The sequence below is a fragment of the Molothrus ater genome, chromosome 8, assembly GCF_012460135.2.
Source record: "Molothrus ater isolate BHLD 08-10-18 breed brown headed cowbird chromosome 8, BPBGC_Mater_1.1, whole genome shotgun sequence".
NCBI classification, from domain to species: Eukaryota; Metazoa; Chordata; class Aves; order Passeriformes; family Icteridae; genus Molothrus; species Molothrus ater.
Window position 1 is genome coordinate 8,364,008 of NC_050485.2, and position 14,816 is coordinate 8,378,823.

At 48.5% G+C, this 14,816-nt stretch overlaps 1 protein-coding gene across 1 annotated transcript in view; it reads left to right on the forward strand.

The window, feature by feature from the left end:
- The first annotated feature begins 890 nt into the window (after nucleotides 1–890).
- The window catches only part of TLL2 (tolloid like 2), an 82,679-nt gene continuing 68,753 nt past the window's right edge, over nucleotides 891–14,816 (forward strand). Inside the window, exon 1 of the mRNA XM_036386211.1 lies at nucleotides 891–1,041. Coding sequence (XP_036242104.1) covers nucleotides 891–1,041 — 151 coding nt within the window. The remainder of the gene's footprint in view (nucleotides 1,042–14,816) is intronic.

The window sequence follows — 14,816 nt, forward strand, 5'->3', positions numbered from 1 at the left end:
GAACCATCTGGCTGGCCTTTGTGAGATTATCTGTAAGATGATTCAGCACCCAGTGAGATGGCTGGGCTTTGGGTCTCTGCCCTTTCCCTGTCACTATGCAAACAGCAGAGTCACCATGCCTGTGTGATCTACCTCCATCACAAGGCAGCAGCCCTAAAAGTATGATGCTTTCCAGTGTGTTACCCCATGCTTTGCTGTTAGAGCTGTCCAAGATATTGTACAGGCTCACACAGCCACCAGATCAGATACCAAGGTGTAGATTTTGAAGCAATTGAGCATCTTGCATGTGATCCATCTTCCTGATTTCCCAGGTTTTGTTGTATATGGATCATGCCAAAGCCCAAATTAACAGTGTAACAGCCTAATTGCCTCTGAAAACAGCTGTGAAAAGCAGGTGAGAGGGATAAATGCACATCTTGATGTTTAGTCCCATTTTTCTTAATTTCTCCCGTTCTTTAGTTTGGAGTGATTTCCCCCCCTTCCCCCACCGTTCTCCATCCACGGTGTAACAACTCCACTTACACGGGGGTTATAAGGCTGCCATGTGAAACGTTGATTCTCCCGGCGGCGGACGAGCTAATTCTCTTTGGCTGCCCCTGAAGTACCGACTGAGGGAAAGTAATACTAGATAACGCTAGTAGTATCTAAGGGCACTGTTAGTAATTTCCAGTGTTTGAAGCGCGTTATCGCCGCCGTCGGGCTCCGGCTCCCGAGCGCGGCGGGAGGCAGCGGCTGCCGGGCGGGGCGGGGCCGAGGCGCGGGCGCAGCGCTGATTGGCTGGCGGCGCCGTGAGTGGCAGCGGCGGCGCCCCCCGCGGCCGCGGGCCCGCTGTGGCCGCGCAGTGCCCGCACCCCGGGCAGCCGCGCCGCCCGCTCCGCCCGGCCGCCGCCATGGGCCGCGGGGCCGCCCCGCTCCGCCGCCTGCTGCTCTCCCTGCTGCTGCTGCCTGCCGCGGGCACGGGCGCACCCGGAGCCTCCTTAACGCTGGGGGAACCGGAGACGGCGGAGGAGCTGATGGAGTACCGCGACCCTTGCAAAGCCGGTAGGGAAGCGGGCTGGCTGCAACTCTGGGAGAAGTTTGGAAGCGCGGCGGCGGCGGACAGGTGTCCCTGCGAGGCGCTCCGCGGTACCTCGGCTCCGCCCGGCCGATCCGTGCCCAGGCTCACGCGGCGGCGGCGGGAGCGTCTCCGGCACCCCGCGGGCTGCCCCGCTGTCCGGGGGCTGTAGTCCCGGTGGGAGGCTATGCCGGGCCCTTTTTTGTAAATCGCCTCACAGTCCCGCACCGCTGCCCCACCTGTGCCGCTCCCTCCCGCGCGAGATTCCCTCTGCAAAGCCGGGGAAACCCGGTCGTGCTTCGCATTTTGGGGTTGGGGTTCTCCCCCCGCGCCCTCAACCCTTTTTGCTTTTTCTGTGCATTTCCATTGCCTTTTGGCAGCTGTTGGAATTTGCCCCGAGCTCTGTCCGGCCCGAAGTTGCGGTGCGAGCCCCGGAGCGGCGCGGAGCCGGCGCGCCCCGCCTCGCACCCAGCCGGGGCAGGCAGGTACTCCGCAGCTGCCCCTCAGCACATCCTCTCCAGGCAGCCTCCAGCTGCTCCCTCCGTCCCTTTCTTGGAGTTGTTCGTTCCCTTGACAGACTGCACTCTGCTGGTTCTGAGCTCCTTGCTTTTTATCTTTTTGAGTTCCAAAAGAGCTGCTGTCGTCCCTAATGTTGCATTGCCTTAATTTGAAGAGAATACGGACCTAGATTTTCTCTTTGGAAAACTAGGAGGTATTCTTGATGCGAGTGTAATTCGTTTTGGTTCTAGCTATTGGAGAATGTTGTAGTCTTGTGAATTGCTTCTCTGCTGAGAAATTGACAACTGATACCTTGTTAGTTGTGTTACATTTAGAGATAATTTTGTGTGAAGTCCTGTTTTCTTAATACTGTAGGAGTTGAAAAAAGAAAGGTGGTTCTTCGTGGGTGGTGTTCTTGCTCTCTTGAGTCGGGGCTTTGCCCCTGAATGTGCTGTTACTCAGTGTCCCTCGGTGATAGCTTCTCCTGTTATCAGCTCTCTCCTGCCTGCTGTTGCACTACTTGCAGCCGTATCTGCTCACATAGACGAACTCTGTCAATGTAATGTCTTTCAGAGCTTCTCTGCCTGGTACAGCAAGTTTAACTGGCTTTGTACGTAGGCTGAGTGTGGTGGGTTTCCTTCCAAAATTCAGCTCAGTCCTCTCCAGAGAGTATTTTTTGCACAAAACATTCCCTTGATCAGCAAGTCATCTGTCATTTGATATATAGTTTGGTGTGTGTGTGTGGAGGTTAATTCTTTGTAATGAATATGGGATCCAGCCCAAATATGCTTTACTGTATTTGTGTCTGCTTCTGAATGGTAATGAATTGATCTCTCTTGCTAGTGAAACTAGTTGTTAGTGACACAGCTATGGTTTAGACTTGGAGAGCTACAGGTACAGTGCTTCAGCCTTCCCATCTGAAAATGTATTATCCTTGCTTTCTCCTCAAAATTATACCATCATCTCTGCTGCCTCACCTGCCCGTGTGACTGCTGAGTGCTGATGTCAGATCAAGTACATGGAGGATGAGGAATGCTCCTTTAAGGACCACACAGAGAACATTTACTTTGACTTCTCTGCATCTAACAGGGAACCTGTGGCAGAAAAGGGAGAAAAAAATATTTCCGCAGCCTTCCCTTTGCCTGCCTTCATTGCAGGACCTTTTAGTTGTTCCTCCTGCAGTCCCCTGATTTTCCAAGTTCTCCCCCTCTCACTTCTGCGTGCACACAGAAAAAACCCTGGACTGCCAAGGACAGCCTCCCTTCATTTACATCAGCACCTCTTCTTGTGGTGGTCAGAAAAACTTTGTGTGTGTTATTCCTGTTAATTCAATTCAGGCAGGATCAATCACAGAAATTATCTTTATTTTCTGACTTCTCAGTGTTTGCCTTTTATGCTTTTCCAATGTCTTCTTTCCAGTAGCAAGGGAGGAGTGAACGAGGCCTGTGGCGGTCACACAGGTGATTCCTTTTCCTCCCAGGAGCAGGCTGGTGGTGCTGGCTGTGCTGGCACACAGCTGCCTGTGCTGGGGGTTGCCAGGCCCAGCACTGCCCTGGCTTCCTGACCTGAGTTTGCCTTCCTCAGCAGTGTGTGCATGTGTGGAGGGCAGTACAGTGCCTTCTGCTGTGCTGCAGCCTCTTGCTCTGGTGAGCACCATTTCTGGCTTTCTCAAGTTTCACTCTTGTGTTCTGTAGAAGAAAGAGACTCTGGTTCTTTCAGTGTGTCCTGGCTGGCTGTATTTCCAGGCTCTCTGATCCAGTTTCTCTTCATGTGGCTGTGTCCACCTAAAGTGCAGAGCACTTAGAGAACAGGACACTCCTTACATGCTGTGTACCTCTCTGTGTGCTGGATAGTTCCAGTTTTTAAAGTTAGCCCCAAGACAAACCAAACAAGGTTTGTACCACAGGGGTCTGTGTTAGACCCTGCCTTGCATTCACAGCCTTCTTCCTATTCTGTCCTAGACCATCAGCACCTAGTGGAGCTGGGCAGGTGCTCTCTGCTGCAGACACCCTCTCAAAGGGTTAGCTGAGATTGATAAGTGATCTATTTCTATTAGTGAAACAGGGTGAAGGCACCATTAGTAGGGTTGTCTGTCTAACAGGGCCTGTCTGGGCTAATGCCTGTATGGGAAGTGTATCCCACTCTGTTCCTGATGAGCTACAGCAGTGACAAATCTCCTTAACTTCCTCAGGCCTGAGCTCCTCCACTGGTGGGACAGTGTTGGGATCTGTCAAGAAGCATGACTGGAGAGGGCAGTGCTGTAGACCTGCTGTGAAATGCTCGGGTGTCTGGTATGTTTTGCAAGGGGAAACAGAGACTATGAGCACTCTGAGACTTGTGGTGATGCTTCCATCACTGCTGCAGGCACAGGTTCCTGTGCACGCTCCTGTGGCTGCAGATTGTGCAGGCTCTTAGCCTGTGGTCAAGACAAGCTGTTGCTCCTCTTGCATGATTTACAAAGCTGCTAGAACTACAGTGCTTTACTTATTTCTTTTTATTTATCTTTTTATTTTTTCTAATTTCCTGTGGGCTAATGGCTGTGGCCCAGAAGCTGTTATGGATTTAAATCTGGCAGGTTACAATGTAAAGCTTGGCAGCTCCTCACCCCTGCAGCTCATGCCCTGAGATTGAGCGCAGGCTGTCGATGGTTGTTCTGCTGGACTGGGAGTGGAAACATGCTCCTGGCACACGCTCCTCTCTGTTGCATTAGTGGAGGATGTAATAATCTCCTGCAGCAAGGCAGGAGGGACAGCACAGGGCAGTAACCTCCTAGAGCACTGCAACCACTGAGCTACTGGTGCCCACACATGGGCTCAGATGATGTGTTATAACTCCACTGCTGCTCTTAACTCCACCCATCCAGGATTTTCTTTTCCTACTGGGGCTGCTTTCCTGCCTTTTTGTAAGGCAGAAGGAAACAAGGAGCTGCCTGAGTGGCTGATCCAGGGGCAGCTGAGGCAGCACTGCACTGTCAGGTTGAGTTGCCAGGGAAGGGTGGCAGTGTTGGCTCTGTGGGGTGGATTTTGCTGAGTGTTGTAGCAGCTCACTGGAGCCTTTCAAAGGGAATAGTACAAAGGTTCCTGCCCAGAACTGCTCTGTAATAGATGGGACAGTGTCATAAGCCTCATGTGTGCTTTGGATGGATCTGCTGCTCAGAGGATGCAGTTAAGGACACCAGGCCAGTGTGCAGGTGTGAGTGAGGCTGCATGACAGGCAGGCAGCAGGAGGAACTGTGGATGCCTTCTAAACAAAACAAGGATGTCCTTCTGAGACTCCTCAGACAAACTGGAACCAAAGGAATTAAATAGCCTGTAATTTGTTCTGGTGGTTATTTGGGTGCAAGCTTGTACAAACTTTAATTTGTGGTCAAGAGCAGAATCTCTGAGGTTCAAAGTGACCTCTGGGGATAATCCAACTTAAGTCAACAAGGGGAGGTGGGTGTAAATAGGAGGGAGAGCTGGGCACTGAATAATTTGCCCTCTGGATGTTTATAGGCTTGATGATCCCTTTCTTCCTGCTCAAACCTCCTGTGAGGCTCTTTTCCACTTGCCAGGTGGGGAGAAAAAGCTGCAGTTTGGTCTCACCATCTTGATTCCTGGGTCCTTCAGCTCTTAACATGGTACTTCCTGCCTTTGGTGAGCTGGAGGTGCAATAGTTCATCTTCCAGGGACAGTGTTGGAGTCCTGTTTCTCTCTGCCCTGGGCAGTTCATCCTGGTGTGAGATGTCCTGACTCCAGGCTGGCCAAGTCAGGACTCCCAGGCCAAAGGCAGTGTTCCTCTGTGCAGGTGTCTGCATTAGGGATTGGCAGAGCTGCCTGCCCAGCCATGTGCTCCTGAGCTCCTGCTGCCTCCTGTGTCTCAGGAGTCCTTCAGGAGGGTTTGTGTGGCTGAGGAGAGCTGGACCAAAGAGCAGCTGCCTTATAGGTACAGATGAGCCTTGCATCCAAATTTAGCTTCTTTCCATGAGGCTTTGATCTCTCCATGGCTTTTGCTCTGGGCCGTTGCTTGCAGTGCTCTGAGCAGAGCCTGGCCTGGAGAGGCTGCAAAACAGAGCAGGGCTCTGGCAGGGACATAGCTCCTAGAAAGTGGATTAGTTCACATGGATTTTATGGAGTTCTCATGATATGAGCTCAAAATGGGAAGAACTGGGGCAAGAGGTGTGAAGTGGCATCAACTGAGCAGCAATTCCTTCTTTATCACTAGAAAAGTTATTAGAGAAGCAGTTTGGCAATGATAGATGATTTTTCCTGCATGCCAAGGCTCCTTCAAGTGTGGATGCTGCTTGTCCATCATGGGATACTGCTATGCATTTTTGTTCCTGCTCCACTTGCTGATTTGATCCACTAACTTCTAAATGCCTCATGTATTTAGAGTTCTCACACCTAGTGCTGTCCTGAGAGCTGTAAATTGTGCTTCATTGTTGTTCTGTTCCTCACAGCTCTTCCTCTGTAAAGGCACAGTGCCTTTTGTTCTGGAGACTGCACATTTCATTCAGGCTGTGGTGCAAACATCTGAAGTCAGGTGCAGACATTTCTGTGGGCAGCTGAGGAATTTGCTCTTAGGAACTGAAAGCCTCGAGGGGGTAATCAAATGAGAAAGGGGAGACAGCATCTGTAAAGCCTGGGTCATTAGAATGTTGCTTGTGTTTTGAGTGGGATGCAGATGCTGTTTTCCTGGTTGGAAGTGTGGACCCACCGTGTTAGCAGGGCAACCAGAAAGCTCTTTGCAGGCTGTGCTAGGGATCCAGCCCACTCCTTGACAAGAGTTTTCCTGCAATCTTGCAGGTGGTCCTGTTTAGCTTGGCAATGGTGGGAGCACTGGCAGAGTGTGTGCCAACCTGCCCTTTGCTTGGGAATCACAGAATCCTGTGAAGAAAATCGCATTTCCATCTTACAGGTTTTCTGTACAGCTTTGAAGCCTCTGGGCTTGTATGGAAAGTGGCAGTGCAGCTGTGGTGAAGGTACCAGAGCTCTGGTGTGAGTTGTAGAAGACAGTGGGAGCCATGTCCTTCCCAGGGGCAGTCACTGGGGTGGTGGCAGTGCTGGGGGCTGAGTCCTGCTCTCCTGACTTTAGAAGGTATATGACCTTTCAGAAAAGAGAAATTTCTTTTTTTGCTACCAGTGCTTATAGGAGAGCTTTGAGAGAAGGGTCTGGGACATGACCCCGTCTGTGGAATCTTCAGTGCTGAGCTGATGGAAACTTTTATAGAGGAAGGAGAGAGTTCTCACTGGCAATTATTCCCTTTGCATTTTTTCCCTGGTACATTGCAGGAAGGGTTAAATACTCAAGGAGGAAATTGACTCTTTTTGGGTGGTCTGGGAAAGAATGAGACCAGACTGTTCAGTCTTTAATTTACCTGCTTTGGGGAGATGACAGCACTTACAGAACGGAAAACAGGTGGGTGAAAACTACTGGGGTCACTCCTCAGTGATGCAGCTGTTTGCCATTGGGGAGGTGCTTTGCAGCAAGGTAGAGCTGCAGCAGAAGTTTCCTCCTCAAAGGGAAGGTTTAAGGTGACTTTGATTATAATCCTAGCTGAGCACAAGCTAATGGCTCTGGCTTAAAGAAATAATAACCAGCAACCCTTTTATTGCACCTGAGATTCCTCAGTGGAGAAGTCAATGGCCTGGGGAACTGGAGAGCAAAACCTTGTGATCACTGCAACTTGAGATCTGGGTCTGAAGTCCTTCCTGTGTTTACCTGTCTTCTTGGGATCTGACTAAATCATGCCTGATCTTTGGCACTTCTTGGGGTGTGTTGTATCTGCTTGGCCTGTAGGAGATGTAATCCTCTGTTCTACACCTACACCTTGGGATTTAGCAATGGGCAGGACAAAAATGGGCATATTTAGGATGGAGGACTTTTTTTTCCCCCTTAAGAAAGTCTGGTAGGGTGGGGAAGAGGTGCTTGCAGTTGTCATGGATACTTCTCCAGAGCTTTTATTGAGCTTCCAAGTCTGGGTGTAGTTCACAGGTGTCTGCCCTAAACCATAGCCTACACAGGTGGGATCACAGAATGCTGCTTGTTCTTCAGCTGTTCTGTAGCATAAGATTAGTAAAGTCACAGAGTCCCAGAAAAAGCCACTTAGAAACTGTGCTTTAGGTCTTCCAGGATTTAAAAGTGCACAAAGCTGAGGATTTTGGTTGGACGCACTTTGCATTTGTGTAATTACATTATACATTTGCAGTTGTGCTTGGAGATTTTATTCTCCTCCTGCTCTAACCTGTGTAGTGTGCCTTGCCACTGGTTAACACAAGAAGTTGCTGCATTTATTGGTAACCCACCTCTTTCTTGTTGCTAACACTGTGCCTGTGGGTGTCTCCCAGGTGAGTGGCCTCTGGCCCAGCCTGGGGAAGAGCTGTGTGGCTGTGGGTACCCACTGCAGCCTGCTTAGGCTCACACCTTAGTCCTTGGGAAATTGGCAGTGCTGTGTCTGATACATTCCAACCTGCTTCCCCTGACACTTTCATTTCCTCCTTTTCTCCCTGGCCTTCACTGCAGAGACCTTTGTGCTCTCTGCCTGCTTCCCTCTGTGTTTTCTACAGATTCACTTCAGATGTTCCTCTGTCTCCCTCTTGCTGAAGCCTTCTCCAAACCCTGCCTGGAGAATTGCTCAGATCCTTCTCTGCTTCCTGCCCCAGGTGTTCTGCAATGCCCTCTCCCCCAGGCTTCTCCCAGGGGTCAGCAGGTTCTTCAGTCCTTGCTGTGCCAGAGCAGCCCTGCTGTGAGTGCTGCTGCTGTGCCCTGCCCAGCCAGCTCTGTGCAGCAGCCTGTGGGCTGTAAGAATTGGGCTGCTCTGCCCAGCTCCTCTTCCCTTGAGGAGCAGGAGGGGAATGCAGGGCTGCCTTCTGTGACTCAGAGTGCAGAGCTGTCTGTGCTGAGAGGGTGATGATGGCACTGGGGGGACACTGACCTGCCAGGGCAGTCTGTGGGCTGACTTGGAGATGGGCAGGCTTGGCAGAGAGGAGGCACCTCTGACACTGAATGACTCTGTTGTCTTGGATCACAAGTATTGCAGGTATTAAGCTGTAACAAAACCACTTTCAACTAGTGCTGAAATGTGATTTCAGTACTCAGAAGAGATAGATGACAAAGCAGAAACTGGCTGTTGTTTTGATTCAGCTACTAGGACTTCTGGGTTTGTTTGGTTTCGTTTTTTTTTTCTCCTTTGTTGCAGCTGAGCTCCAGAAGTGCTGATCTCCAATCATTCTTTGATGTTCCCATTCTAGCACTTCCTGAACGGGAAGGTTCCCTGTCAATAGAAACTGCTAAAATGTGCAAGGAAGCCCTTTATTAAAGAACTCTCAATGACTGATTGCCCCTTCTTGGCCAGTTTGTGTTAGCCTAGCTTGCAATGGAGAGAAATCTCTAATTGCATGTTGAGAAGGAAGCCCCCAGGAAATCTCAGCAACTGGTAAATCCTGGTTTCTCAAGCCTCTGGTTTGAGTGGTACAAATAGAGACCCACAGCTGCTGCTGGTCCATGAATCAGCCCAACTTTAGACCTGAGTGGAAATTCATGTCCTCTCAAGTCATTTTGTGTTCATGTAAATGTCAGCACTCAAGTAAAAAGCATCTGTTTAATTTTTCCATCCACAAACCTCAATGCTATTGACAGAGCAAATCATACCACAATATTACAAGATGGAGATTTAAGCCTGCTAAGTGCTTTATCTTATCTTCCTGAGAGTTGCTGTTGGGAGTACAGTAGGGTCCCTCTGCCTCCTTATTAGAAGAGATGATTGATGCAGTACTGGGTGCTGAGAATTGCCTTTCTCCCCTTTTCGTGTCACTGTGGGTGTTGCCGGTCTCACACTCCTCCATCAGTGTGACTGAACTCAGCATTGCTGCAAACAGCAGTGCCTAATCAGCAGCACTTCCATTTGCTCAGAACTTTGGCAAAATTGGCTGGTTTGTTTGGCATTTTACATGCTGAGTTTAGATGGGATCTGCTGGAGGCTGTTAATTTCAAAGAGCAGACTTTGAAAGAGACAGCTGTAATTACAAACTGTGTCCTTCTCCCACTAACAGTGGCTGTAGCTGACAGAAGGGCTTGTCCCAGCTCCAGGGACAGACATCTGCTGTGAGGGATTGTCCACACTGCTGTGTGTTGGCAGCTTGGGTGTGATGAAGGTATTGGTTCAGTAAGGCATTGGTTTTGCTTTGAAATTCCACAGATATAAAAATCCTTAAACTCATCAGACTTGCAAAGTCAAAACTCACAGAAATGCCAGTGTTAGGTCTGCTTTAGAGCTTGTGGTGTGGCTCCTTGGGCATGAAGGCAGATGATGTGACATGGAACTCTGACTTGAACAGCTATCCTGTGCGATAAATCTAACCTGAGACTGCATTAATATAAATAATAAAGGGGGTTTCTGGCTGCATTATCCATGTCTCTCTTGCAGAAATTGGGTAGTGTGTAGTAAACAAGGAGCAGATGGTACAGCTGCCTGGCAGAGGTGTTTGAGCTGTACCAGAGTCAAGATGGCCAAACTGAGAAACTTCCATTGGTAAGTAATTCTTGCAGGCAGTGGGAGAACCCAACATAGTAACCTACAAGTTCGTGGCATTGAAAAAAGATGGAACTCTGCACCTGCGTTTCCCTCACTGAGTACCTTGGACCTAAGTAGATCCATTCCTTGGGTCACTTGTTGCCAGTAGCTCAAACTAGATGTGGGCAGGGGAGTGATAAAGCAGCAAGGCTCTGTGCTTTATTTATGGGGCTGCCAGTAGGGCTTCAGATGTGTTTGATATCCAGAAGTCTAATTCAGCCTTCTGTTATCACCAGATCTTGTACTCTGCCATTGCCCAGATTCTTCTTTGTTTTGTTTTGGGTTTTTTTTTTCCCCCTGTGCATTTCCAACAAAGGTAAGGAACAGAACTTTATATAAAGTGACTTTTGAGAAGCTTTGGCCACAGGACCAAGAGCTGTCTATGTGATTTGCACAGTGTGATTTCTGGAGTCTGCTTTTCATGGTTCTATTGCAGTTACTCGCATCAGAGACCCATAGACCATTTTGTTTTGACTGTGCTGCTACTGCTGACCCAAGCAGGCAGAGATGCTCTGGCTTTTGGGGCTGACCCTTTGGGGGGCAGGGGTGGCCTGTCAGGCTGGTTTTGCCCTGGAAGAGGAGTCTGGTTTTTCCTGTGCTGTTGATGGTGGAAGGGTGTTGTGCTTGGTGACACTCTGAGCTGCAGCTGGTGCCTGTGCCAAGCTGCTGATGTGCTGTGCAGTGGACTGCTGTCTGGATTTAATCTCTAACCTTTGATTGTTCTTGAAAGCATGTTCTAGGGGTTTCATTCCCACCCACACTGCTCCTGTGACCCCCTTCCATTTCCTGGGTGTCTAAGTACAGAACAGAAAAGATTCATTAACCTGGTGAGTAACCTCTTTTTATGAGGGAAGTGATTTTCCGTCACGCTCTGTTAGATCCCATTGATTTCTGCTTTTCCCCTCGTTGGCCTCTTTTGCCATATATTCTCCTTTTTTCATGCTTCAGTAGGAAGGTGATACGTGATATGCTGGTTTGGGTTGTTTTTTTTTCTGTTTCCTGGGCAAAGAGCTGGGATCTCCTGAGGCCACTGCTCAAGTGCCCACATCTCTGCCTTTTCTTGGAAAGCTTTGTTGTCAAGGCAAGATTCTGGCTGGTAATAGGATGTTGACATGAGGAGTAAAACTTCCTGGCTGCCCTCTTCTGTTTTGATGTTGAAAGGAGCATCTTTTTCTCTCTTTGCCCATCGTACAATCCCTCATCTCTTGGCAGAGGTGTAACTCATGTGCCATGGGGTTTGCAAGCGTGCATGAAATGGAGACCTCAAACCATCACATGTGCCTGCTCTTTGTGTCCTCCTGGGCAGTGGCAGTGCCTGGATCCTGGTGCTTTGTGGTGAAATGGAAGGAGCTGCCAGGTTTGGGCTTGTCCCAGAGGTTTGTTGTTACAGAGTTTGGTAGTGGGAATTGTGCAGGGAAGAGGTTTCTCCTTGGATCTGACTGGGAGAGCTTGAGGGTGTCCCGTTTCAGAAGGGTGTCATTCAGTGCAAAATTCCACACAGGGCATGGGCAAAGTGTTTGCTTCCCAGCCAGTTCCCCTCCTCCTGTGCACACTTGTGTATTTCTCCCTCTGAGCAGCCATCTCTGTGCTATTGCAGGTAAAGATAAAATAATCCAAGTATTACAATGCTAAATACATGCAGTCTCAGCAAGAAACTTTGGTTGTGAGAAGGCTGTTGTTGTTGTTTTCTGATGTACTTGATTTTTAGACAGAGCCTTTCTGTGATTCAAGGCAGATATTTTAGTAGTTGGAGAAATAGTTTTCTTTCCAAAAGTATACTTTCATCTTTTGTGTTAATTTCTCAACTTCCATGCTTCTTGCTAAATTCCTCTTCCTTATGTATAAATGTTCTGTGCTGGTCCTTTGTTTAACTATTGCAATTGAAACATCAAAGGCTTAAAATGGAAGGGAGTTTGCACTATTACAGGACAGGTCATTCTGAAGCCATGGCTGGTCCTAGGGCTGCTCACGTTCAGCTGATCTCAGCGATCAGCTTTGCCCAAATAGAGAACAGAGCTCTGGGTGGCAAGGATTGTCATCTAGATTGTCCTAAGGAAAGGTGCATGAAGAAAAGGTCCCATTTATTTATGTGTCTTAGGCTGTGCCCTCCCTGAAAGAGGCAATTAAGCCCGAGGGGTCAGTAAGGGGTGAGTTCTGTTTGCAGACTGATCCAGGGTGGTGCAGAGTGGAGAGCTGTGCTCCCAGCTCTCAGCAAAACAGGGCCTGACTCTGGTGCCAGGCTGTTGGAAGCCTTGCTTTCATGGTTCACTACATTATGTGTGGGGAAAGAAGAAAAAGGTAACTGCAAGTTTTTACTGGGAAAGGGGGTGAATGCTTCAGTTGAATACACTAGAAATCTGCTGAAGACTTTACTGGATCATAGTCTTTGCTGTTAGTTGTAGGCAGCTGAGAGGAAAAAAAACAACAAAATAAAATGTCTTAAAATGCCTTTGATCAAACATTTAAAGTTCTTTTCCTCTTATTGCTTTCAAGGCTTTGAACTTTGAGTCTGTGATGGTTGTTTTTTTGTTGGTTTTATTTAAGTTTCTACATGTCCTTCACTAACCCCAAAGGGGCTCTGTAGTCTGTCCACATCAATGCAGGTTGGAGTAGAGAGCTTGGAGGTCTCATAGCACAACAGGGAAGGTTGGTAATGCTGCAGAGGGTGGCACCATCAGAGGAACAACTGGATGTGGGCCTGGCTAGGGAGGCTTGGGACTCTTTAAAAAACACACTTTGGAATGGTGACTTCTGTCTGGTGAATGCAGGACTGGAGCTTGGTGTCCTCTTCCTTCAGGACTGTTCTCAGAAAGCAAAGTGTCCTTTCAGTTGAAGGCTCAAAGGGTTGTGTTCAGGGGTGTGCAGATTTTCCTTCCTCTGTGTGAGGAGTGGGCCTTGCTCTGCTCTGGCTGCTGCTGTGTGAAGCCAGCAGCTTCTGCCTCCTCAAGGGCTGGTCTGAGGATGCCATTGTCTTCTTTGCAGGGAGACTCTGGAATGAGCCATGGACTGGAAGTGAGGGACAGGCTTGTGCCTCTTCTCTCCTGCTTTTGCTGGCGTGGAGGCAGGGAGGGTGACAGATCCACAGGAAGTTCTGTGCATCCTGGGGCTCTTGTTACTCATTGTCAAAAACTGCAGCAAACTCTGTTACGTTGTCACAAGCCAAGGTCCTGGCCTTGTCTCCATCACCCTGCCTTGCCCTGAATTTTGCTAACATGCATGAATACAGAGTCCTGAAATTCAGGTTCATGGTTCCAAAGTTCATGGTCTTGAGAATAAACAAAAAACTATTGTGGTGGCTGAGAGCTGCATACCCCATTAACCCAGAATCATGAATATTTATCGTGATGGATTACAAAAGAACATAGAGACTATATTGTATTTCCTATAACTTTATTTCCATGGCATCTTTTATTGGTGGGTCACTTTAATGTAAGCTTTGCTTATTTAGTTGCACACTTTAAGCCGATTAACTTTTTACTAATAAAATGTGTGTTGCCTCCCTTTGTCCCAGCTACCGTTTGTTTGTACCTACACTCCTGTGACAAAGAGTCCCAGAGAAATGCTTTAAGCCCTGAATAAATCCCACTGCTGGAGGCTTGGGCCCAGCTGAATGTGTCTGAGCTGATTTCAGCCATGTGTTTTCCCTTTTTCTCTCTTGCTGCCTGAAAGTTGGACCCTCAAAGCAAGGTCTTTGCCTCGAACACCTTTCCAGTTGTGAAACCATTTGTGGTGCTCTGGGGCCAGCAGGAATTATTCAGCCTGTTAGTGCTCTCTGAGGTGGGCTAGAATAAAATTGTAAGTGGTGGGAACTGGGGCTTTCCAACCATGAAGAGTGGTCTGTGGCTCTGCATCTTCAGTAGTTTCCCACCTGGTGACCATGGTATTCTTTCCTGCTTACAAAATTTGCCCTGTCATGCAGTGTCCAACATACTGCATGTTTTACTGTGACTTCTCTCTAAGAGAAGTGTCATCCCAGAGAGATGATTACACCCTGCCATTTTGTTAAAGATGCTCTATGAAAATTATCCTTTTTCACCAAGACCATTCAGACCAGAATTTTAAAGTTAGTTGGGAGCCAAAAGGCATGGAAAGGCACTTGGAAAATACTTTCTCAAGGCCTTTATTAATATGTTCTTTTATATTTGGAGCTTTGCTAAAGCTAAAATGATCCCTTAGAAATGTACTGCTAATACTTAAGAATGACTGATCTGCCTCAAAACGAACTCTGTAACCTGTTTCAGTGGGGCAGCAGTAAATGCCAAAGGAGATGGAGAAAAGCAGGGTAAGACAGAGTGGCACATCCAGAAGTCTCCCTGGCTGCTCCACCATCCCCTGTCCAGGGATGGCTCATTGCCTTTAATGTCATTGGGTAGCTTTGTCTTCCACCTGCTTTCTTTTGAACCTGTGTAGGCTTTTAGCACCCATAGCCTGCTGGAATAAGAAGTGCCAGAGCTTAACTGCAGCATCCCTGTGCTCTTTTCTTACTCACCTGTGAAGGAATCAGAGCATCTGGTGTCTCAGAGGTGTAGTTAGTGTTGCCTACCTGTTTCCATTCTTTTTTCTTTTTACACCAAGGCTTCCCACGTGTTGGCTCTTGTCTTGGGGAGATTCAGAGGAACTCAGCTGGTTTTAATAGCAGAAAATGCTCACCCTTTGCTGTTGAAGGAAAATTCCTTTCTTTAAGAAGTCTAAGATCGCACTGGCTGTGGAGAA